The following is a 26229-nucleotide window of genomic DNA, read 5'->3' on the forward strand; positions in this document are numbered from 1 at the left end:
CTTCCGCCGCCGGGGCCGGCTCGCGCACGGCCTGCTGGGAGCTGTAGTCCCGGGAATGCGGCCGCGCCCGCGCCGCGCGGGGCGCTCGTGCGCCGCCGCCACGGAGCGCCCCGGGCCGGCAGCGCTGGTGCGACCCCGGGGCTCCCCGGCACGGCGTGACCCGCCGCCCCGCGCTGCTCCCAGGCCTGGGCGCCTGCCCACGTGTACATCGCTGCACGCCCCTTGCCAGCGTTAATGACATGAACCTCGGCGGGGAGTTGTAAAAATGTGTGTCAAATGTCACTGCCGAGAGCCGGCGCTGCGCTGTCTCTGCAGACATATCTCGGCTCCTTAATTGAGGAGCGCGTTCCAGAACGTTTCGAGGGACGCAGGTGGAGTAAAAAGCAGAGGGCTGCAGGCGTACCCACGGGTACTCCCGGCGGGGGCGCGGCCCGGTGCTGGAGGTGTGGCGGTGCGCTTGTGGGCGAGGCCAAGGCGGGAGGGGCGGAGGCGGATCCAAAGGGGCGGGCGGGACTGCCGGGAGCCGGGCGCTGGCGGTGCGCGGGTGGCCGGCGGCAGCGATGCTCACCTGCTGGGAAGCCGCGCTGGGCGCCGCCGTCTCCGTCCCCGTCTTTCTTTTCGTGGCAGCGCCCTACATCAGGTGCGTCTTACCGAGCGCAGCCCCTGCCCTTCGCGTAGGCCCGCAGAGCGGCGCCCGTGTGTGTGTGTGTGTGTGGCGGGAGTGTGAACAGCGGGAGTCCCGTTCTGCAGCCCGCGCTGGGGTCGGAGTTATTCCGGCGTGCCCAGCTCCAGCGCCCCGCTGACCGGGGCTGGAGTGTGCCGCGCTGCCGGGGCTCGCTCAGCAGCGCCCGGCGCGTTCCCCGGGCTCCGTTCCGGCACCGGCGCGCTCGCGGAGGCGCGGCAGGGGGCGGGGCCCGCGTTCTCCTCAGGGCGCGGCGGCGCGGCCCATTGGCCAAAAGGTCCCGGCGCGCGCGGCAGCAGCCAATAGGAGCCGTGGCTCCACTTGACGCAAGGACGGGGCGGGCGCCGAGGGCGGGGCGGCACTCGGGGAAGCGCGGGGGATCGGGGCCGCGTTGTCGCCGTCCCGCTCTCTGTGACCAGCCGCCTCAGGTGAGGGCGCCCGTGACTCCCTGGGCACAGCGGTGAGCCCGAGTGTTGATGCGAACCCCCAGATTCTGGGTGCTCAGCCCCGGACGGGGCCCGCTAAGGAGGCAGAAGTGACTGGTGCCTCCCCTCTTGCAGGCGGTATGTCGCTGGAGGACGGTGTAAGTCGACGGCAAGGCTGGAGGGGAAGGTGGTGATAGTCACAGGAGCCAACACAGGCATCGGGAAGGAGACCGCCAGAGACCTCGCGCAAAGAGGCAAGTGCAGTCTCGTCAGCAGGCATCCTTCTGCGGCCGGAGTGGCTGTGCCTTGTGTCAGTAGCCCCTTTTCTGGACCTAAGGAAGACGTGTTGTAGGCTTACATTGAAGTAAACTGGATTCCAGAGTTAGTGCAAATGAGCCGAGGGCTGTTCCTTCATAGGATGTAACCACTGAGGTGCAAGTTCCCAGATTCTCAACTGTTTTCATTGCTTGGACTCCAAAAATGTTGCCTTGGGGACATGAAAATGTGTTGCATTGCAACTGATTTGAGAGGACTGGGGAAATTCCTGGACTCTGCTTGTAAGAACATGGGAAATGCCACAGGTCCACCACTGTGTGCTTTAGTTATGTTTCAAGCTAATTTGATGTAAATGTCATTGGCTAACTGGTAAGAAGATTAAACTACCTGTTCACAATCCATTTAGAAATTACTCTGGCTGGAATCCATCACCCTTCTGTGCTCCTGGCTTGATGTTCCCATTATAGAGGCAGATAACAACCCTATCATATCAGTGTTGTATGCACTCCTGACCTGGGAGAACATGGACAGAAGCACTTAAGATGTGCATTTGCCTGGTCTGAAATCATCTTTCAGCAGGATTGCAACTCACACTTGAGTGGGAAACGATTTGTCTCTTCCAGCCACCCCCCTGACCGATGCTAGTTCTCTAAACAATATATTGTTTGTAATTGCTGGGCATGGTCAGCCTGCTTGTCACAGCCTTGCTCATCCAGTGTGCTCCAGTGGTCTCAGTTCCTGTTCCTGTTATTCCCCCCCTCCCCTCCTTGCAGGTGCAAGGGTAATTCTTGCCTGCAGAGACACAGCAAAGGCAGAAGCTGCAGCCAGTGAAATCCGAGCTGAGACGGGGAACCAGGAAGTCATTCCAAAAAAACTGGACTTGGCTGATACGAAGTCCATCCGGGAATTTGCTGAGAGATTTCTAGCAGGTACAGTCTCTAGAATCTTCTTTTTAGCAAGAATATTTTACGAAGGACTGCTGTCTGTTCTTCTAACCATTACCAAATCCCTACCCTGCTTGTGTCTATACCTCTTGGGTACTGTGCTTCACAGCAGGGCCATGAGCTAGTTTGTGGTAGAAGATGTGTATCCTTTTTTTAAGGTGATGTAGCTGCAAGTCAGACAGCAAGGGATGACTTGTGCTACCTTCTTGTCTGCATTCTCTGTTTCCTTGTCTAAGGATGTCTGTTGTTTCTTGCAGAGGAGAAGGAACTCCATATTCTCATTAATAATGCCGGGGTAATGTTATGCCCTTACTCCAAGACTGCTGATGGCTTTGAGATGCAGCTGGGAGTCAATCACCTTGGTAAGACCAATGGAATCATGTTTGCACTCAATATGGAATCACAGAATTGTCAAATGATTTGGGTTGGAATTGCCCTTAAAGATCATCTTCTAACATGAATATCTGTTGCAAAATGCCAAAGGAAAATCCTGCTTTCAGATTTTCTCTTCCTCATTCTTCCTTTTACAGGAAGGATGGAGGGCCAGAGTCAGAGTTCTGGAGATGCAATGTGGTATTTGCATATCAGGGATCCAGTCTAAATATCTATATGTGTTACCTGGGACATTTTGAAATGTATGACAGCTCTAGCTTTTTGAAGATGAGGAGCAGAACCTGAAGGCCCTAAAAAAGTGTAGATGTTAATTCAGGGAAATTTAACAGAAATTTTCTTTTTCCTGGACTTGAAATGAGTGCAGCAGTAAGATACCACCTGTAAGCAAGCAGGAGAACCCTACCTAGAAGGATGACCTAGAAGGATGACCTTTCGTCTCCCCCCAGGTCATTTTCTCTTGACCTTCCTCTTGCTGGAGCGTCTGAAGCAGTGTGCCCCAGCCCGCATCGTGAACGTGTCCTCACTGGCTCATCACGGAGGCCGAATCCGCTTCCACGATCTGCATGGTGAGAAGAGCTACAACCGTGGCCTTGCCTACTGTCACAGCAAACTGGCCAACGTGCTCTTCACCCGCGAGCTGGCCAGGCGCCTGCAAGGCAAGTTCAGAGGGGCGTTTGTTCGGCTGCTTGGCTGTCTGAGCACTGTGCACAGGGAGAGTGGACTGAAGAAAGGGCTGCAAATCGTCTATGCAGAAATTGGATGGTTTGAGGAAAATGTCACTGAGAGCTCTTTGCAGGAAGAAAATATCTCTCTCTGTGCTGTAAGTCTCCTGTAGAACCAGGAGACTTACAGCACAGACTTACTTAGGCTGTAATACTTATGGAATGGAGTGGTTGGCTTGTATTCAAATTAGAGTGGGAAAGGTACACGAGACTCAGTGCATCCACAACCTTATTTGTTCCTGGATAGAAGAGTACTGGAAAAGCCGTGTGCTACTCGTGTTAACTGCCTGATGGTGTTCCAAATGTATGTGCACTGATACTCGCTGGCCTCTGTGGAGTTCCTAGGGGAGTTCTGGCCCATTTATGGCTCAGACCTTTATCTTCTTTGGAGCCTGTACCAAACTACTGCTGATTTGGCTAAGAGGTCAAGTGTATCTATCACATCCAGCATGCAGTAACTACAGAGGACTTCACTTACTCTCTGTATCCAATGCTACTTAAAGGACTCCTCCTTTAAGTTATAGAATATCTAGAGGTAGAAATGAGGAGTATTTTATCCTTCTTTTAAAAACACTTTGATCCATGCAGATTTGTCCTGGACTTTATTTTGCCATAGGCACTAAAGTCACAGCAAACGCTCTCCATCCCGGGTCTGTCTATTCTGAACTGGTGCGGCACTCATTTGTAATGACCTGGCTGTGGAAGATATTCTCCTTCTTCTTGAAGACGCCTTGCGAAGGAGCTCAGACCAGTATCTACTGTGCAGTAGCTGAGGAGCTGGAGTCTGTGACAGGACAGTATTTCAGGTGGGTGCAAGCTGATGAAGTGATACTCTGTGGAAGGCAACTTCATTGGCTGAGGAATATGGGCCTTACTGTCATTCTTCATTAACAAGGGGCCAGGTAAGAGGCTGGCTGGTAAGACTGAGGGTGACAAATAGAGCATTACCCCTTCCAGGTCTGTTGCAATCATGTTAGAAGAAACACCTGACCTGTGCAACACTTCATACAACAGCATGTCCTTTAGTGCTAGAAATATTTATGTACTCAAAGTGCAGGAATGGCAGTCACATGCTCAGAGCTCTAATGCTGACCTGCCTAACACTTGGGAAAATCACTTTTCAGTAGAACTGTGTAGTTAATTAGGTCACTTCAGTAAGTTCTGGGAAGACCACTTCATTTCCCTTCGTAGTTTTACGCCACTGGAGCAGAAGGGCTTGTGCTCTCAGGGAGCTCAGAGTGCTGATGGAGCTGCAGAGACAGGTGAAATTTTCAGGTCTGGCATGTGACCAAATAACTGCATCCTCCAGTGTGATAGACCCACCAGCTGGCAGGGACTCTTGCTGGGCTGTTTGTCACACTGTCATGGAAATGGTCTTGTTTAGCTCCCATTAGAAAACCTGTTATTTTTTGACTTATTTTACTTACTGCAGGACCCTACATTGTTCTCCTTTTCCCATCACCAAAACCACAGCCCAGAGTAGTTTCAGGTCATCATCATTTTATATTTGAAGACTGCTATTTGAACAGATTCCCACAGATATGTCTGCCAGCTTCCCACTGCATGTAGAGCTTTGTAACAATACTGGTTTTTGGGAATAAATATGAAAAGTTGTGGGTTTTTTTCTCCTCCCTCACATGGATGCTGTTGGAGCCATTGTGTCTCTGCCAAGCTTTCTTCTTGTGATTTGTGACCAGATTAGTCTCTGTAATGACATCACCTGATCTTCATTTGGGAGTTAGTACCATCTTAGTCAGACCTGAATATATAAATAGGCATCTTAAGTCTTCCCTGGCTGTCTTAGGATAAAAATGTAGCATTGGTATCCCAAAGTACAGAAAACTGGGAGAATTTAAACTCATTTAAAAAAGGGAGTTTTGGACCTGGTGGGAAATGAGCAGCTTCAACACTAATTCATAATTTACACTAGACTAGCCTAGAATCTTTTTCGCTTTCCAGACCATAGAGTATACAACACAAATGCAGACATTAAGAAAAAAATTTGCATGGGACAGGTGGGAGTCCACCAGTCATTTCAGGAATATTAAAGACTCCATTTATAAACACTGAGCCAAATGGAAACCTTACAAGATGCCCTTTCTTCGGTGCTCTTGAACTCCCAAGTTATTGCAGCGTTACAGTTGAGAACACTTTTCCAGACTGAGTGCTTTCTGACTGGAGGAACTGAGAAGAAAGGAGCCACAGTTCAGATGATAATGGAAAGGGGGTACCATAAATTATTATTACAGTGTTATTCTTGGGCATATAGTGGGATAAACAGTTTAGAATGAAGGGCTGTTTGAGTGACTTTTTTGCAGTGTTTTTTAGGAAATGTGCTCCTGAAGAGCTTGGTTGGAGTCTATGTGCCTTTTTAGTGGTATTAATCAGGATGCACAAAACTTCTTTTAAGAGTTGAGACAACAGATAGAGCTACACTTGCTTGCCAGTTCTTGGCGCCATTGGGAGAGATTCTTCCCTAGCTAGTTGGAAAGAAATCTTTCTCATGGTGGCTTAGCACCAACCCCTGTTCATTTGCTGGATAGCTCCCACCGTTCTTGAACTAGTCTTGAATTAAGCTGATAGAGAGCAACTCCCTAATCTTAACACAGACATTTCAGTGTACTATCGTAGGTGGAGATCTTAGACTTGAAAGAATTAAAAGAATGTTTTTCTTACAGTGATTGCCAGCCAGCGTACGTATCTCCACGTGGTCGGGATGATGAGACAGCAAAGAAGCTCTGGAGCGTGAGCTGTGAGCTCCTTGGCATCCAGTGGGACTGAGCAGCACCAAGAGTGTCCCTGGCTGGGCCCAGCAAACCTTCTACAGGGAACAGCTTGGCTGAGACCTCAAGAGTAGAACACTGATACTTCAGCTGCCCTAAGGATGGCTCTGTGGGCACAACATAATTTGAATTTCTGGAATATTACACTTAAGGATTGAGATGTGTAAGCAATCAGTCCCTCTTCCTAGCTGGAGAATTAGAGCACCAATGAAGGGAGCAACCTGCTTGTTATCTCACACAGCAGCTCAAGGCTATGGTTCTCTGGCTTTAGAATAGAAAGGGAGGTTGCAGTCTTAGGTTTAGATTATGGCATAACAAGGAATTACTTTAAATAAAGTTTGGTTGTTTTTTTCCCTAACAGCAATAGTAATAAGGTAGGACTCTAAACTTATGATCTATGAGATTACTTTCAGTTCCTACCCTTTGAACTGGCAGAGCAAAAATACTTTGGGATATTAGATTTTCTGGAAAGTTATGCAATACAAATACTCTCTAGCACACAGAAACAGGTCCTGGCCTTTTTGTGCCAAGGATTAGGTAAAGTTTTTTACATGGAATCACTTTCTCTGCGTGCTCTGTAAGAAGCTGAACCCTAGCCACTGAGGTATCGTGGCCCTTAATACCAACTGATTGCAGTAGGTTAATTGGGGCTTGGCAAATCTTCTGAGAACCCAGGTTTTGGTGCAGATGACTAAGCGGTTAAAAGCTGCAGGAGAGCTGCAATTGTGCACAGGCAAGTTATTAAAAAAATCAGCATCTCTCTTGTGAAGCACCGAACAAAAACAGTGTAAAAGTTGTCACAGTAAACCCCCCAGCTACACTTTAAATGACTTTAGAACCTAGAAAACAGAGCAGAATGAATAAGGAACATCTCAGCCATGTTAAAAAATATTAAACAACTTCAGCTGAGACTTTAGCTTTAAATGACACCAAACTTCCTAGAGCTAAATAGCTGAAGCAGGAGGCAGGACTATCTTGGTACTATGGTCAAGCTGCCTCCAGGACAGGAAGGTAAGACTTGCACAGAAATCCTTGCGTTTGTCTGCCCAGCAGTTTCAGGGCAGGCAGTGCCTGGCTGCCAGCCAAGGCTGCCAGCCTGCTCCTGCAGGACCACACAGCTTGCACTTCCACACACAGCTGGCTCAGGCCACAAAGAGCTGGGACTACTCCCTTGGAACTCCAGTGCTATGTGAGTGCAAATTGCTGGAGTGCAATCCATAATCAGAGATTATTTCTGAAAGAGTTAAGCAGTTAGAAACCAAGTGCCACAGCTCAGAGGATTATCTTCTGCTTCTGAAAAAATGCCTGGAAGTTTTTGGACTTGGATATGAGCCTGCCACTGTGACCAACTGCCAGTTTTGGAAAACCAATGCTAATTTTACTTCTTCCTGTCTGGATGCTGTCTATGCAGATGAGTCCTGTGCTACCTCTGAGCAATACTAAATAAAGCCATTTTCCTTTTACAATAGGACCCCATATCTTCTTTCAGAAATGCTGAATGAGTTTACTTGGTGTTGCTGTTATCTGCACCTGCCTCACTAATGTAGAGAATTCAGTCCAGGTAACATTTTAAAAAGTCCCTTTGTGTTTCTCCCTGTCACTCTACTTTCCCTCCCCCCCCCTTTATGTTGCATCCAAATTATGAAGCTAAATCCACAACTACAATATAGCAGTAGAATGCTACCTACCACAGGAGCTTTGGCTTAATTTCTGTGTGTCATTCTCTGATCATGACAGTGGCTTTAGGAGCAAGAGAAACCATTTTTTTAAAAAGCCAAAAGGTGTCTCTGGTGTGAAATATTTTTGCCCTTGCAGGTCAATGCACTTCTCAAACAAGTCTGATTGTAGATTTAACAGAAGACATATTAAATAAACATTTCTATAGACATACATCCACTCTCTTTGACCTTGAGCAAGTAATTTATACCTCTCAGCTGATCTCTAAAACATGAGGAAACTAAAGCTCATTTAGCTGTCTCAAAGGGAGGCTTGTAAGGGAGAGTTAGATTAACTTGCAAATCTCCCTGAAGAGGATTACTGAGTACACGCATGAGGCTGAACTACCTAGGCTACCTACCTGCTGGGGGGACTTCTAAAGATATGACATTCCAGTTGATCTAAATATTGAGAATCTTCACTAACACGTAAATTTGGCATGATAGAACATTTACCCCTGCTTCTAATGACTCCACTAAGCATAGCCAAAAACAAAGTGCAGGTCTAGAAAGAGAACCCTAGCTCTGCTGAGATAAAAAATAAACTGAAAATACATTAACAGTCATAATACTTTATTTTTGTTTTAGTTGTAAACAAACCTTGGTCAGTAACAGAGAAATTCTTTTAAACTGGCAGTATTCACTCCCTTTTTCCTGCTCAAAAATTCAAAGCCCCTTGATAATTGCACTATTTATGACACAATGTAATTAATCAGGGTCAAAATTCCAGTTCTGCTGGTACAAGAAAGATCCCTACAATTGCAGGTTAAGAACATGAAATTACACCAAACACTATATAAAGTGCATCAGGTACAGTGCAAAGAGGTCAGGAAGAAAGGCAGGTAGGGAACTGAAGGGTCTGCATGGCAAACTCCACTCTCAGTGCTCTCTGCAGCTGAAGGAACGCGAGCAGAACAGGAACTTTACAGCAATGCAGATCTGGATACCCACACAGAGTAAAATCTCCTCCCCATAATCAGAGATTTAAAAATGACTGAAGCCATAGGTAGTGTCACGTTTTAGGATTAGCCTGATGGCTGTAAGCTGATGGAAAGCTAGGTCAGTCTGGCCAAGGAAACAAAAGCTTTCATTAGTACTGCTCACCAATGAGATAATGCAAATCTGTGGTCAGGGGATTCTGAAAGCTGTATGTGGTCATTTCTGCTCTAGTGAGCAGAGCAGAGCACCTCCAAAGAGAGGTGTTTGTGTCAGCTCTTGAAACCCTGAAAAAGATGGACCAAATCCTTTCCAACACCATAGAAGTCTGTTCTTTCATTATAGTGAGCTTCGGGATAGTGCAAAACTCTTACTTCATAGTTTCAATTATTTTATGTACTAAAACTATTTACAATTACATTACACTTCAGAAAACCTGTTGGTTTTTTGATGTAAACAACTTTTTAATAAGAAAGTGAATTAGTTTTTCTACTTCTTGTGCTGAAATACATGTAAACAACAAACACAAACTCTTGGGGAACGCCATGTTTTGTTCTTCTTTTTTTTTTTAAGGTCCTACTACTGTCTAACACATTTTTGCCAGTTTCTCATGTCCCAATACTAGTTGCAGAGAAGCAGCTACTTTTTTTCAGCATCCCTGAACACACACGTTGCACAAAGATTGCTGGTTTTTTTTCATAAAACCGATCAACCTAACACTTCCAGAGCAAAACCCATCAATACCAGGCATGTCCAGTTCGGTGTTCTATTGAACTTGACAGGAACAAATCATTCTGGTAATAAATAAATAAATACATCCCTATGTGACAGGGATACCAGGGATACAGACCACCTGTTTAATTTTGCCACAGCTTGCTCTATCCTTATTCTTTGCCATACCTGATGAAAAACTGTGGAAGTTTACTGTCAACTATTCAGTCATAAAGCTGCATCACAATGATTTATTGGGTATTACCATAGTAAAGAAAGAGGCACATGATTTTTCAGCTATTTTAAAGCTTATTTTCCCTTTGTACTCCCCTTACAGCATATGCCCTTTATAACTTCATCCAGTTATGCACTGGCCCAAGTGCCACATCTATGGCACACATCATACAGTGTGACTGGTAAGTACAAATCTGCCAAAAGAATCAGTTCCTACCTTTTCAAACAAGCTAAAAAAACCTGGGTACATTGTACTGGGTGGGGGGGCGGGGGGGGAGGAATAAAAAAGAAGTAGCAAATGATTTGTCTAGAGGCTTAAAAAAAAAATCTGAGTTTTAGTCTTTGAAACAGAAGAACTCTCCAATCTTGAAAATTTTTCAGGAAACATCACAAAAATTTTATACTCTAGGCTACATTGAGTTGATAAAATTTTTCTGTCCTCTCTACATATGTTTTCTGGATTAAAAAAAACCCACATTATTAAGTCCAGTGCTTTTCAAAAAATATCAACACCCCCAAAAATTAAAAGCCAACAAAATCCAAAAACTAAAGCCAGAAACAGAAGTGCTCTCTTCCATACACCTAAATCCTTGCTTGTTCAGTTTGAAACTGCCCCCTCCCCCCATCAAAAAGAAAGCCAAAAAACACCCTGAGGTAGTGACTGTCAAAATACAGGACTGGCACTTGTAATTTAGTTCCCTTCCTTTCACCAGAGGCACATTAGCAGCATCCATTTGCCACCGACATCAGTCAACAGAGCTCCATTTTACCCAGAGGCTGCTGAAGCAGACACCTCTGAGCCGTCCTGAAGCCTTCTCCTTCAGTAGGACGGCGCATGTCAGTTACACATTACTTCCTAGTGCCCTGGGGAAGCCGATTTCTCACCTTGGGCTGGTGCACTGAGAGCCACTGGGCACAGATGGCCTTGACGACGTGGTCGCCGCTGCTCTCGGCCAGCTGCCGCACGTGCTGCACGAGCTGCACGGCCCGCGCCTTCTCCTGCCGCACCGCCACCAGGTACGCGGAGCGCAGCTTGTTGCACACCACGTAGGCCTGGATCTGAAGCACAGGGCAGGCAGAGCCTGGTCAGAAAGCTGGAGCAAACTAATTGGACAAGCTCAAGCAAGGACTCACGGGAAATACCCAGCTCGGAAGAGTGTCCTATGAGGCAGCAGCACCACATCACCAAACACAGCATGGCACGAAGCAGTTCCCAGTGAAAGAGATGGACAAACAGGTGTATTTTATTAAGTTTGTGTCTTGTAGACACTCCTTTACTGTATGACCGTGAAATTACTCTCAAGAATCCTATCTTGTGCATTAATTACAGTATCCTCATAGCAAAGAGTCTGAATCTATCATTTCTTCCACTGCTGGCTCTAGAACAACTCCTATCTTTCAGTAATAGATCTTAGAGAAAAGCAGAATTAAAAGCCCATTTTTCAATCTGCCTACAACAGTGAGTTTGTCATTCAGAGCAGACAGAGGACTGTCAAAAATCTTTAGATTTTATTCCCAGCTATGCCACTCAGGATCTACAACAATCCCCAAATGTTGAGTCACAGCCACGTCTATGAAGAGGCATCAACAGTTCTCCAGTCGCTTGGCTGGCTGGTAATGAAGGCCAACAAAGAAATAAACTAGTTTAGGCTTCATTTCCTCTAAGAGAAAAAGTCTACCAGAAACTGGACAAGTTTTATCATTCAACTCTTGATCACCACAGAAACAGTACAATCCTGAAACAATAGCTGAAGTGGTCATCATTAGCTGTCTGCCATTACTAGAAACCTGTGTGCACCTATGTGAAAGGCTGAATAACAAACCAACAAACCCATCAATGTGCCTTTCTGAAATACTTTTCCTCCCATTCTAACAAATGTCCAGTCCTCACTCTGAGGGCTCTTAGGGAACTAATAGGGATAGTCCCAACTGATACTTGCATGTCACAGCTTTACTCATGTCACAAACACCATGGCCTTGAGGAATTCACTGTGATTTCTAGAATCTAGGAAGTAGCCTTCAAAAAAATCTTACTTGCATGAGGATGAGAGAGAAGACAGTGAAAGAGAACCTGCAAGTTGCACACCAAGACTGGGCTGTTTAGCTCTTGCTACTGTGCTTTTACTTACCTTGTTTTCATCACTGTCCATATCCTGAATCAGATTATCGAGATCCTGTATCCAAAGAAGGGAAAAGGTGTTCACACTTTAAGTGATAATAGTCTGAAAAACTTTACCCCATCAGGGATCAAACCCCTATGGACAGACCAGCTGCAATCACAGCAGGTGCTTAGACTGTCCCACCTGCAAGAGTTGCAGATGTAGAAAATACAAAAGAATACTAATTCCAAGTCTTCCCTTTACCCACAGCTTTTCCAGCCTGCCATCTCTGGGGGTATCCCTGGAGAACACTAAGAGTCTCTCATGGCTTATGTTGAATGAAATGAATTTGTAGGTCCCCCCATCCCAGCAGGAGTTACCCCATGGCCCACCCTGACCCAAAGAGTGGACTGCATCCCCTAATCTAATTAATAAAACTACCAGAGTGCATCTCCTTCCTTCACTGGGATGGAAAAAAAACTGTGGTAGGCAAAAGGAACCACAAAATTGGTTCCTATGGAGGCAGGAGGTTTCTGCCTCCACACACTGTCTGTGTTAGCCAGGGAAGCCTCACTGAAGGGAACACCTGCTGCTGCAATCAGCAGCATTTGACAGGAATCTTGCGAAGCAAATGCTCTGTCCCCTCCATGGGTATCCATCTGGGAAGTGCTGGGTAGCAGTTGCTATAGCTACTTATGGTTTCCTTTCAGAGTATCTTGTACAAGGCAATCCGTGCACTCCCACCTTGCAGCTATGGCCATAACAAGGAGCCAGAACATCCAAAGGACTCACTCGAAGAGCAGTACAGGCACCCGACTTCCCTGCAGCCCGTACGGTCTATATCCTTTTACTTCAAAAGGGACACAGTGCAGGACAGAATTACCTCAGCAGGAATGTTTTTGAACTCATTTAGACAGTTCAGGATAATGTTATCCCCATCATTTTTTGCTGCCACTCCAGACTCATTGACACACTTCAGGAGCTGCTGGATCTCGCTGTACTTCTGCTGCTTCACCAGCTGCTTGGCCACTTTGCTGTACACTTCTGTAGCCTCCAGCTGGAAGTCCTACAGGTAGTTGGAACATCAGAGCAACACACTGAATGTTCTCAGCAGGTTTTCTCAGAGGGAGTCTACACAACTGAGACAGTATCTCCTAAGGACAAAATACCACACCACGCTCCAAAAAGTCAAAGCTGTTTTGGGAGCCTCTGGTTTTCCACTAATCACTGCTCAGGGTTGACTTAAAGGTTTTTTGATAACCAGACTTGTAAAAATCAATCCTGCTTAAGAACAAGAGTGCTGTCACTGCCTTCTTTTCAGGAGAGGCAAAAAAAAATCGGTTTTATTTCTTCTGGCAAAAGCTCTTTCCTAGATACCTACCCACCTCTCCCTCACTTAGCACATTCCCACTATATTTCTCCAGCCCCCCCACCAGCAGTCACCCTTTGGATACCCCAAACAGGAGGCAACTGACACCATCCACATGAGGGAACAGATGATAAAAGCTATGAACTGCTCCTGCAATAAGTAAGTATAGGAAAAAAAAGGATGGAAATGGAAGTGGTAGGCAGCTGGACTCACTGCTCCATTTTTACTGGAGGTAGTGGCTGCTGCTGCTGCTTGGAAGTGCTGTTTTTTCTAAGGCTCTCCATCTCCCTACAAACAGGAGCTCTGCCTTGTACATCCTAACCTGAAAGAAGGAGCAGGGCCTGCCACATCCATAAATACTCTTTCATTGTGCCACCTCTGTCCCAAAGTGCCTTGCTCTACCGTCTGGGACTATATGGATGAGAAACACTCAGAAAAGTTTAGAGGCTCATGAGCAGTGCTGACTGATAATCACTCAACTTCTACCCAGACATGAGGAATGAGAGTCCCCAGCGAGAGTTTCCAGTTAATTGTGGTCTCAGATCAGGAGAGTAGAACAGAGACAGCCCTGGCCTTATTTATTCACTTTCTTTGCATGACTGCCATGAACTGCAGAGAGGTACCACGTGAGAGGTCTCCACACACATCTATGACTGTGGTTTGCCAGAGTTCAGACACTGAACAAGGTGCACAGCAAAGGAAAAGCTGTATTTCATTCCTTTGCAGGACCCAATTACTCTGGAAATGTCCTACTGAAACAGCATCTTAATTTCTTTACCAAGCTTCCACAAATACATGGACATGTAAGACTTAAACTTGTGACTTCTCTCTTAACAAGTTTTGCTTTTGGGGGGATTAAAATACATTTGGGGGGGGTGGGGTGGGGAAAGGCTTTTGTTTAAATAATTGCTGCTTTCAGGAGTTAGTTTGCATTAATATTGCTTGTTATATCAAGTTTTTCCATACCTGGAGAACTCTAAATGCAATCCCAAACCCCTCCTCAATGTTTTTGCCTTCCAATATGACCTGAAAAGAGAGGCATAGACAAGTATGGGAATGCACATTCCTTTTTCATTATGTACAGTTAAATAATATTAATGCAAATCCAGATTTTGCCCAGAGGCCAAAATAAAATGCATTACTTCAACAGAAAACAGCACCATCCCAAGAAGTACAGCAAATTATAGGGTCTATTGTCACACACTGCTTCCCTAAGGGACATTAGGCAATTTACACATGGAGATGAGCCAAAGTTAAGAATGGTTAAAATTATACCATTATTTGCCTTGCTTCTAAATATAATGGGATGCACAGACAAAAGGAATATTACTATTTGTATTTTGGATGCTCTGCCTATGAAAATTTGAACTTTGAGGAGACAAGCTCCTCAAGAGAACAATTTCTCACACATTCTCTGCTACTCTGAGGAAAAACATGAATTTTTCATAAACGGTGGGTTGCATTCATGCGTAAATAACCTGCCCAAAAATTACAAGAAACTGCTTGAACCATAAAATGATTCAATCTGCATTACAAGTTAGTATTGCTGATGAAAAATAAAGCTGTGTTTAAAATAGCAATTAGTACCTTGCAAGCAACATCCATTTTCATGTTATTGTTTCCAAAGAGAGTGGGCAAGGAGGAGTCTGTCATTTGAGAGGCTCCTGAGCTCTCACACTGATGCAGGAACTTTGTTACTTCCATCTGCAGATCAACTGTATTGATGTGCCTAGACAGTGAAAAAATTCTGACTTTATTTTGTAATAGGGAAAGTGTCAATTATTATTTATATGAACTAATTTCTTCAATACCTTTCAAAAGAAGTCATACTTATAGACAATTATTTTAGTTGCTTTTTGACTTTGTTCATTGTACAAGTCTGCAACAATATTACTTTTCAGATCTGTGCACTTAACATACATCACTGAAGCTGAAGATGAGCAATTATTCACATTATTTCAAAAAGGTGAGCCAGAGAAACTGAATCCCCAAATAAATATCTGTTCCTGCTTTTTCACCTCATCACACACACCCCTCCAGGTTTAAGTTAAGAGTCCAGACTAAAAGAAAGAATGAAAAAAGCCCATAAGAAAACCAAGATATAAACCCCCAAGTACAAGAGAGATCAGGCTAAATTTACACTTTGACTTTTGAATACAGGAATCCAGTTATCTCTGGCACCTACAGCTTGTACATAGTGCAGTGTTTTGAGTTAGCCCCAGTAGACAGTGAAGCACTCCAAAGTGGCTTGCTTTTTGAAGAGGAAAGGAAGAGAAAAAGAAAAAGAAATGGTTGTGGACTGATGTATAATTGTCTATGCATTGTAGGGTTCCTGTTTGTTTTTTTAAAATTGAAGGAGGGTAGTCTGATATACATACAGATTTTTTTTTCCCCCATCTCCTGGTTTGGATTTTTTTGGGGAAAAAAGTGATGGGAATCCTACACTTGTAACCACATAAAAGCAGATTTGGGTCAAGGACAACCAGTAAGTGTTAGCTAAAGCCAACTTAAATGAAACTCATAAAACCCCCAAAGTCTAAAGCCTGAATTTCACCTCTCCTAAACTCAGCTTCTTGTTTATAAATACCTTGACACATCTGTAGCAGACATTTTTTTCCGAAAAGTGAATGCCATTTTTTTCCTTCCTGAACTTCTTGAGACCTCCTGCAGATAGACTTTGAGATGGTCCTTGATCTTTAGAAGCCACATCTGTTTTCCTCCAAGTTCAGTGTAAGACTTTGCTCCATGAGTGAAAAATCTAATGCAGGTCATTGCAGCACGGACATGATCCTGGAAGAAATGCACTCACCACTAAGATGGACCACAGGACCCCACCTTCAGTAATCACTGCCTGCACTGAAGGGCTCACACAAAGCAGGCAGAGCTCTGTTTTCTTTAATACAATGTGCCAGATCCATGACATGGATCAGGTCTGCTTTAGTAAGGCTCAGGCTTTTCTATGTTTTCTAAGACTGTAAAGAGGCAAAAATATGCTTGTCCAGCATGCAGGTTTAGACCAAAGTAAATAACCAAAAGTCTGACAGTATTCAGCATTTCACTGAAAGAGATGGCACTGTCCCTCCACTTACCTTCATGAACTGTTGCAGTTCATACAGAATATGGTAGTAGTTCTTTCTTTGCAAGTATTTGCAGGCTGCAATCAAGTAGACTCCCCAGCTTTCCAATCCTGGATCAATGGTTTCCAGCAAGTTCTCCAACATATGCAGTTTTCCACTTTCATAACTTGGAATGAAGATCCCTTCAATAAACACTTCTGATGGGGATTCCTACACAAACAAAAAGTTGCTTGAAGCAAAGCCTCTACAGCTTATTTTCCTTATGTAATATAAAGGCATATTAAGTGACAGAGATCATAAAATTAATAAATAATTGACATTGGAAGGGATTTCTAGGGATTATTTTGTTCAAAAACCCCACTCAAAGAATAACTTTCAAGTTAGGTCATGCTACTCTGGACCTGTGCAGACAAGTTCTGAGCATGACAAAGGAGAGTGATTCAACAACGTCCCTGTGGCCCTGGTCCTGTGTCCAAACATATGCAACAAAAAAACCCCACAACAAACCCCAAACCTTTTTCTTTATACCCAGCTGGAATTTCCCTTGCTCCCAATTGTGTCCACCATCTCTTACGCTTTTACTGGGCATACAGGAGATAAGCATGGCTCTATTTTTGCTATAATCACCCACTTGGTAACTGAAAACAGCACACACAGATCTTCTCTTGCCTTTTCTTCCAGCAGGAAAAAGCTAGCTCTACCACGCTCCTCAAGCACCAGGTGTTTCAGGCCCCTAGACACCTTAGTGGCCTTCAGTTAGACTTGCTTCACTTTCACAGTGTCTGTTTTGTACATGGGAACCCAGGACTGGGCACAGGTGCTTAGATAAAACCTCACAAGTAGTGACCTGAGGGGGATATTTACTCCCCCTGACCTCTTGACTGCGGTCTTGCAAATACAGCTTCACATGTGCTTCTTTCCACAGTAACATTAACATGTGTCAACAGAGCCACCACACATGTTTAAAGGCTTGAATGAAATTTTTGATTTTTTTTTTATCTCAGAGTAAGATGCAAGTGACAAAGTCTGTACACATAAAATGTCTCCAAACAACCAACTGCAAAATGTTTAGTCAGAAGCTTAGTACCTTACAGCTTTAGGGGAACAAACCCTCCTCTCTGGTTTGTATGATTACTACCAGTTCCTTGTCCAAAACTTCCACATCAAATTGTCTGTCTAGAGTATTTTCCAAGTCTGCTACTTAAGAGGTGAAGTTATCTCACCTACTTTGTAAAAATATGCAACTTTTCTTTAAAAGCATATTTAAACTGATGTAAAGGATAAATTAAAAAAGATAATTTGATATGCAGATGACTGTAAGATGTTAGAATGACTGATGGTACAATGAGACAGCAGAGAGGATAAGGCAACTTAATTTTCTATTAGCAAACCTCATAACCAGATAAAGACAATGGAAGTTGGTTTTTCAAGTTGTACATTCTCATTAAGAGTTATTTCAAATAATAAAAAAATAATCAGTAATTCAAACACAAGCACAGCAACTTAGAAAAGGAAACACCACACTCTCACAAGCTGGTGAGATATAATGGATTTACATTTCCTAAGAAGCACCCTCAATGTCTTAGTAAGAACCTGGAATAATGTCTAGATTTAATTGCAGTTTAGCACCAATAGAACTGTTTACTCCAGGGATACTTAAGTCACCTTATATTATGCAGTTTCCTTAAGGGAGAGCTGGAAACCACATTTTGGGTTCCCTAGACTTCTGTCCTCTGTATTCCCTTATATTCCTAATGGTTACAGAAGTGCAAACATAGGTGATCTGATTCAACAAACAATACCACGAGACACAGGCACAGGGATAGGGAGTAGTGTCTAATGTTATCTGCACCCTGGAATTCAAAATTTTCCTTCTTTCTTCTGAACTCTATGACAACAGTCCCAGGTTTTCAACTTTGTAAAAAAAAAAAGACAAAGTGCCCTTGATGCAGGACCTCTATAGAAAGAGCCAAAACTGCACATTCTCTTTACATCTGTAAAGATCAGTGTTGTTCTTCTGCCTCCCTGAATTCCTGTCTGGATATCAAACTAGACAGTTTGTATAACAGCATTTCAGGACCTCAGCAAACTCCTGTGCAGAAAAGTCACCCTAACACTGCATGATGCTCATTGCCATTTTTCAAATTTTAGTTTTGGTGATGAAAATTGAATTACTCACCTTATTTAGCAGGTGAAGCAGTGCTTCTCTCATACAGTCGTGCCTCATGTAAAAGCTTATTATTGCCAGATGGGTGCCATAACTGTGTAAATAGAACAAGCACTCCTGATAATAGCTGTTGTGTTGAATCTTCCCCTCACACATCATCTCCAGAGACAGACTTCTTGTTCTCAATGTTGCTTCAAGTTCCCTCAATGTGGCAAAGTAATCATCGTCCTACCATTAACGCAGAAAACCAATGATAAGTGATCAGCAAGAGAAAATCATCTTCTCAGATAGGTCTTGTCACTCAGCCCTGGAGTATTTCTTTACTGTTGTTTTTAAAATAGGTATTGCTTCAGAGGGGTGAGAATCCAGCAATGCTTTTTATAAACATTAGACTGGAACCCTGCTATCAACAGATGTGCTGAATGTTGCTGTACCCAGCATAGCTGCCTCCAATGACAGGTACAAGGCTTACTTTAAAAAAATTCCAGACTCAAAAGCTACTTCAACAACCCGGTTCAAAGAGGCTTTTCTATTTTCCTAAAATATGTACTTGGTCTTTCATCATCATGATTCTGCAGTTATTTAGTACAAAAAGTAATTTTTTGGTACTTAAGCAGAATTCCAAACCATTCAGTAGTGGTTTTCGATGAGAGGAGTGGGAAAGCAATTGAAACTCTCTTTGAACTTCTGTAAAGTTAGCAGAGTTTCAGTAAAAAAACTGCATCACTGCAGCATTACAAAATACTGCTGGGATTGAGTTTACCTTCCTTATTCTGTAGTAACAGTACATTATCCAGTACAGCCTATTTTCCCTCCGCAAACTATTTCCCAAACTGCTATAAAATCCTACGATCTCTCAGGCACCACTTCAATGTGATGAAACAGCTAACAAATTTCTCAACAATATTCAGTTTGCAATAGACAATCATGACAAGAAGAAAAATAAACACCCTAACACCTGCTATTGTACCATGCATTAAGATGTATTCTAAACCATAATTTCTTAAGATTCTTACTGTGATGAGTACTGGCTTCGCTGTGGACTCCAAGTACTGTATCACATCCTGCACCAGCCTTGAACCATGGTTCAGCTGGTTTAGATCCATGGGTGGCTTTAAACATCGGTTAAACTTCTCTCTTGCTGAAGTTAAATTTCCAGCTTTAAGGCAAGCCATGCCCCAGGCATGCCATGCTCCACCTGGATCCAATCCAGATTTTGTAGAAACCTAAATTCAAAATGATTTGTTAATATCACAACACAGTCCCCGTACAGCAAATAGGAAATATGGCTTATCACACAGTCTGTGATTCTGACCTTTCCTGTCCTAGAGCACATTTCCCATTAAAAACAAACAACTAAAAACCATACAAAAACCCCTATGCTGCTTATTTCCATATTACTGGCACAAAAGGCCAACTACCAAAACACCCATGATCTCCAAATGCAGAGTTTTTTTATTGCGTAAGTTTAAACTACTGCTTATTTGGGAAATTTTAGTTCATGAGTTCTAAACCAGGACATTTTCACATCTGCTTTTCTAAAGCAGATGATTTTTACAGAGCAGAATTAATCAGATTTGTGGTTTTAAAAAAGGCAACAGAAGACGCTTGAGGAACTACCAAGATATTTTTTACTTCTGATAAAATTTACTCCTGATTTTCTTTAGTAGACCTAAAGCTCTTTTAGCTGCTTTCAAACAAGGACTATTTCTATTCAAATAGGTCATCTATTCTTGCTGTTTATTACTGCTTAACAAATCTTAATACTATTTGTAGTATCATAATCCTGTATTTAACAAAGTGCAATGCTGAAAAAGAGAGGCTTACAAAATCCTGGGAGCAGGATTAGATGATGATAAACCACATGAGATGAGCTCTGACGTATAGATTTGCTAACATTGCTGATTTCCAAGTAAATGGTTGGGAATGGTGCCTTACCAATGTCTGCTGTCAGATTACAGACAAATAGGATCTAACATTTAAGCTTCAGATAAAGTCCTGCCACAAAGGGTGTCTCAGCTCTTCTACTGGCAGCAAGATTCCCCCATTTAATGACTTTCTTGCAGTTAGTCCATTCCAATATTAACTGTACCAGGAAACAAGGCTGCTTATCCTTCCCTTCTGCAGCCTGCTCCACAGCAGGACTTTTCCATCTCAGAAATTTTTTCCAGTGTCCAGAAAATTATGTCTTCCATGTTTAGAAGCTTAATCTCAGTTTGTAACTGTTTAAATATTGTCTATTTCACACAACATATCCATCTGAATTCAAGAGGGAGGAAAACAACAGCCACTACAGAAGAATTTGCACTGACATCCCTCCGCCAGTGTTACCTCTATAGCTAGTTGATAGTACTCTGCTTCCAAAAGCTGATTTCTCAATCTTGTTACTGCTGCTGGGAGAAGGATCTGATCCAAAGATGGCACTGGACGGTAGGCAGCAGCAACCAAAATATTCAACACATCCACTTTGCTGATGTAGCTAGAGGTGAAGCAAATACATACGCTTTCACTATTACTGTACATCAAAGAACTTTATGCAAAGACAACTCTTAGGACAGTGGTTTCTAATCAGGTTTCTCTATCCATCACACTACCCCTTCAGAGCATTTGTTATTGTTTGGGATTTCTTTGCCGTGTTCAGTGTAACATGCTGACTGAAGACACCAGCAAAACAGTGCATGTGAAATTGGTATATGACACCTGCCACCTCAAGCTCTGTAGGCCAAAATGTGAAGAAGCGTAGAATGTTCATTCTCAGGAAGCACAGGTTTAAAATACGGTATTAAAATACAGATTGAAAGCAGATACAGAACAGCATAAGTAAGATATGTACCCATCTTTGCGAATCACTTCTTCCTAGTCAGAGAATTCTCCCAGTAATTGTTAACTAGTCATATTACTTGAACTTCTCCTATTTGAACTTTTCCATTATTCCTGCATTATAAACTTCTCATTTAAACTGCACAAAGTAACCCTTCCACCTCCACTCCTCAATGAAAAAAGATAATGCTCTTGACAGTACCACAATACATCCTCATCAGTATCTCATTAGAGTCACCTGTCACAGAGAGCTAGGTCCTGGCTCCTTCCAGCTTTTACAAACATCATTTTAGCACTGAAGAGCAATTGTTTCATGATGTCCATGAGGAGTCCAGCATCCACCTCAGGATTAGTGAGCCCTTGGGACAACTTGCAGCAGTGTTCTATCAGTTGGTGGCCACACACTATGCTGTCACTGTGCAGGCTAAGGATGGCAATACACAAGGAAGAGCTGGGAGCCTGACAATTTGAGGAAAGACAAATAAATATAGGTATTGAGGTAGTTCTCCAGTGAACTGCTTATATTGCACTCTCTCACAACCTCACCTGCTCATAATAAAATTCTCTGCGTACAATTTCATTCTCCTCCTCATTCAGGGAAAAAATCCATTCAAGATCAGTTGCCTTGGGTATTCGTACCACTGTGGAATATTCATTACTAGAAGTTTCTACAGCAAAAAAGAAAACACCAGGTAAAATCACTGCACAAGAAGCAACAAACCCTGCTAAGGACACGTAATGCAGAACATTCCTATCTCTCAAAAAGCAGCCATCTATAGTTCTCTTACTGTGCCATTTCCTGCCAGAATCACATGTCCAGCACACATCACAGAAACATTTCCTTCCCTCATCAGGCTGCCACATCATACCTAAACTTACACCAAAAACTGGTTCCAGTAACGTATTTTAAAATTATTTTTTAACTCTTAAGCTACTGGTCATCAAGCACAGCAGCCTTCCCTCTTTATCCTCCCCTTAGGCAATTTATTAAATATTTCTGAGCAGGAAGGAACTGGAAATATGAGAGCTGTGGGTTTCGGCTTGAACAGGGGAAAATAAAAAACAATTGTAAAAGAAAAGATAAATTGACTTAACCACCTCTATGTTCTTTCCAAAATTCGGGTGATTTGCCCATGGAGTCCACGAGCTTTAGGCCAAACGATTTTAAGACCTAACTCCTAATGTTACATTTTCTTATAAAATAGTACTGCAGAAAACTGGAGTTCTGATCAAATGATTCAAGAAATATAATTTCTGTGAAAAGTAGTTTTCTTTCCTCCAGATAAGGAAGTACTTGTTTTGAATCTTGTAACTCAGAAGAGTTATAAACGAAATACTGTCATCTGAGCATAGCTGAGAGTGTGCAAGCCCTCTGATGCTCATGTTCGTGATTGTGGTTCCAAAGAAATAATGGCCAATCTCACAATGCCAAGAAATGGAGAATAATGACAATTTGCTACTCTTTCCCTGATCAGCTTCCTCTGGAAAAAAAAGTTTAAAAAGTTTCAAAATGTACTCATTTAGAGTTCACATCCCCTTTAGAGTGTTGAGTAACTCTAAAACTGTAGGGTGAATTTGAAAAAATCCAAAGCAACCGAACCAAACCAAACCCCAACACACCCCTGCACTTTTCTAAGTTGAACTGGAAACTGAATTGGCACAAATAAAGTAGGCTGGAAAATATTTGATAAACCTTCTTCAAAGTCCCCCCAGAGAAGTTAGAAAAGCAAAACAGAACTCTTTCCTTCTTTAATCTGAGGATTTTCACATTGTTCTTAACCACTCTTATTGAATGGATCACATAGGTCCAGTGATGTGCAGCAATGCTGCACAAAAGATACATTTCAGCTGTTTCAGTCTTGAAACAAAGGCAGCAGTAAAGCAAATTTCCATCAACAGCAGGGGAAATAATTCTCAAATAGCCCATCATACTTTAAAAAGGAACAAATAACAAAAAATATTCTTATTTGCTTTGTTATTACACAAATGCAAATTTTGCAACATGTTTCATGCTACTGTTATAAGCACTTAAACTAACTATGTCTTGTTCTGACAGAACTTCACATCAGTGTAGAAAAATTTTGCAATCACCCAAAACACCAAAACCAGTAAATACCTTATGAGGAAAAATGACAGAGAAAAGTCAATTAAATTTTGCTATTATTCCTGAAGCTTAAGATATTAGATTTGGAAACTGAGGCACCAAAATGCAATTACTATTTTCATGCAATCAACACAGGAGATGGAACTCAAAACCCATGAGAGGGGCCTCATCCTGTGCTATTTCTTGGCAGCATGGGGGTATAAAACACACAGCACACTGCAGTGGTACTCAGAATTCTACTGTCATGGTTTATAAAAAGAGGATCCCTCAGCACTGCTCTGTAGTGAGCTAATTAATTCCTACTCACACCACTGCCTCTCACTGTTTCTAGAATGAAAAATGGATTCTCCAACTCTTTTTCAGTTTCTTTCTATAACACCCATCCAACACATTCAATATTGGCACAGATTTTCTCCTACGTCTCAATTTCCATTCACAGAAGTTTGAAATGCTCAATTTCAGCCTGCACATGCAAAAACTATCAGTGATATTTTGTAACTGAAATTTTGATCACCCTTTAGCTGCAACTAGGTGTATCAGCTTCCAGTATCTAACTGTTAATCAGGCACTTTAAAAATCTGAGGTTTGACATTACTCTATTCCTTACCTTCCACTTGATCCAGATCTTCTTTTCTGCTGTAATAAAATGACAGAAAGAACCATCATACCTACTTCAGCACATTGGGGGAACATGGTTTTAAAGCAGACATCCATATGGCTACCGCCCTCAGAAGTAAAAATCCAAACAGCTATCCCTACCCGTCCTTTTCAACACACTGCCCTGCCTCTAATCCCTTCTGCTTGGAAATCTAAGGTTCTGCCTCTGTTGTATCTCAAATGCACCAAGTAATTAGCTCTTACGGCCTTCTGTAGGAACAGCACCGTTGCACACATCATAAAAAAGCAGACACTGAGAACAAGAACAGCCCAGTATCAGGACATGTCAGAACTAAAATGAAGTCTTTGCTATCCAACCCACTGCCCTTAAGATTTAGTTGGGTTTGATATACAAACAGGGCAAATATAAAAAAAGTAGACAATTAATTAAAACCTGGGAGGTGGCATTCAAGTACAGTGTTGAGCGCTGCTGGCCTAATCTGGCAATGTAAGCAACCATCCTGACACAAACTGCTCAGCTGCAGCGACTGCTTGTTTTTACACAGGCTCCTCTTCAGAGCTGCACAGAATTGATTGCTCTTTTCCTGGGAATCTGACACAAACTGCTCAGCTGCAAGCGACTGCTTGTTTTTTCACAGGTTCCTCTTCAGAGCTGCACAGAATTGATTGCTCTTTTCCTGGGAAGCCTGCTGATACTGCCATAGTAGGTACTGCTCTCTTCAGGCTCGATAGGAAAAGAGGAAATGAAAACATGGCTGGAAAGGGTAAATCTTATTCTCTGTGACCCTGTCAAGTCTGCTCAAGGTCAGAGAGAGTAAAATAAAACTCTTTTCAGCTGCACTTTTCACCAGCTAGCCTGTGTAAACACAATGAATTTCAGTCCAATTCTCAGCTGAAAGCAACCACATAATGAAAATCTGCCATCACAGTTGTCCCTTTTATAAAAGGCAGTTTCAAAGCCTATCTAATCAGAAACTCGCTTTTTAATTCCCAAGGGTTCAGGGAGCCATAATTGAGGGATTATGGAATAACTAAAACACAGATATGTTCAACAGAGCTAGTCAACATGCAATATTAATCCAGAAGTTGAGTATATTGCAAGGACCTTTGTCACACTGCGGCAATTTGTGCTATACTTTGCATCAAAGCATTCAATTCTTAGGTTAGTGATTAATTGATGCTTAAAGAATTATTGATACTTAAAGAATTAAAGAATTTGTTGCCTGGCCCTCCAATGTTCTATCCAATGTGAAAAGTAAAGTGAGGCATAAGGAACATTGCCACACCTACCAAACCTGAAAATCCCAACAGTTGGAGGCCAAAGGGCTGATGTTACATTATCCAGATAAATCCAAATGCTTATGTCTCTCTCATTCCATTCATGCACTCTGCTGAAAATTGAGGAGAAGTAGGACAGAAGGACTTACGTGCTTGAGTCTTGCACCAAGCCAGGCATGTTTTCTCTGTTGTAGTAGCTATAGCATTGATCACACACACGAGACAGATTTTCTCTGCAAGCATCTATTTCCATTTTCTTGGTGGAGCAAGAGCTGCACACCAGCCTGCCACAGCGCCTGCAGTGATGGCGCCTGTTAAACTGAGCATGAGAGGTCATGGATGAGCCACAAAGAGAATTCACTGAAGTCCCCTCCAGTGTCTCTCTCTACTTGTGAGTAAACTTACTCCATTTGAAGAGAGGAAACACCATGCAGGATAATTATTTTCAGAATTATACAGTGATTGATTCTCCCTGTTAAAATTCCTTTTTGAAAAAAGCATAGCAAAGGAAAAAAAAAAATCAAACCCCAAACCCAGAGGCCAGTATTTAAAACATGTTTGGAGCAGCCTTGGGCTTTCTATTACTTAAATTATCCCAGTTTTGATCACAAAGCTAATTAGATCATGTCCTGGAAAAGTTAAAAGCTCTAGACTGTTTTTCCTGATGCCATTGTAGAAATTTCCAAATTCAAAAGCAGCAGATACTTTTGAGAAAACAGTACTGTTTCTAAGCAGCAGAAGATAAATTGCCAGCACACCTGCAAAACTAAAAATTAATGTTCTCAAAGCACCCATGCAGTTCTCAAGTACTCTGTGAAACAATCGTTTTTAGAAAAGTGTAACCAACAGCAAAGATTTAATTTTCTATACTCATAG

The 26229-nt window shown here is 42.8% G+C and overlaps 2 protein-coding genes across 3 annotated transcripts in view; one reads left to right on the top strand and one right to left on the bottom strand.

Annotated features, from left to right (window-relative positions):
- The first annotated feature begins 510 nt into the window (after positions 1-510).
- Positions 511-8072, top strand: LOC121340832 (retinol dehydrogenase 12-like). Its single transcript, XM_041413892.1, has 7 exons — positions 511-640; positions 1243-1361; positions 2157-2312; positions 2585-2689; positions 3167-3376; positions 4059-4248; positions 6121-8072. The coding sequence occupies exons 1-7, from the start codon at positions 561-563 to the stop codon at positions 6221-6223; spliced, it is 963 nt and encodes a 320-aa protein (XP_041269826.1). The 5' UTR covers positions 511-560; the 3' UTR covers positions 6224-8072.
- A 1243-nt stretch (positions 8073-9315) lies between these two features.
- The window catches only part of ZFYVE26 (zinc finger FYVE-type containing 26), a 48433-nt gene continuing 31519 nt past the window's right edge, over positions 9316-26229 (bottom strand). The window contains exons 28-41 of one of the 2 annotated variants that reach the window (XM_041413677.1): positions 25503-25672; positions 24065-24093; positions 21900-22021; positions 21592-21812; positions 20865-21012; positions 19550-19759; positions 18546-18761; positions 16379-16576; positions 15877-16079; positions 14877-15018; positions 14256-14315; positions 12804-12986; positions 11951-11995; positions 9316-10880 (exon numbers count right to left, since the gene is read on the bottom strand). In XM_041413677.1, the coding sequence (XP_041269611.1) occupies positions 10671-10880; positions 11951-11995; positions 12804-12986; positions 14256-14315; positions 14877-15018; positions 15877-16079; positions 16379-16576; positions 18546-18761; positions 19550-19759; positions 20865-21012; positions 21592-21812; positions 21900-22021; positions 24065-24093; positions 25503-25672 (2157 nt within the window). In that variant the 3' untranslated portion in view covers positions 9316-10670. Of the gene's footprint in view, positions 11433-11950; positions 11996-12803; positions 12987-14255; positions 14316-14876; positions 15019-15876; positions 16080-16378; positions 16577-18545; positions 18762-19549; positions 19760-20864; positions 21013-21591; positions 21813-21899; positions 22022-24064; positions 24094-25502; positions 25673-26229 lie in introns of both variants that reach the window. The other variant, XM_041413761.1, reaches the window with a different exon arrangement.

The sequence above is a fragment of the Onychostruthus taczanowskii genome, unplaced genomic scaffold (assembly GCF_017590055.1).
Source record: "Onychostruthus taczanowskii isolate IOZ18803 unplaced genomic scaffold, ASM1759005v1 scaffold1, whole genome shotgun sequence".
Classification (NCBI taxonomy): Eukaryota; Metazoa; Chordata; class Aves; order Passeriformes; family Passeridae; genus Onychostruthus; species Onychostruthus taczanowskii.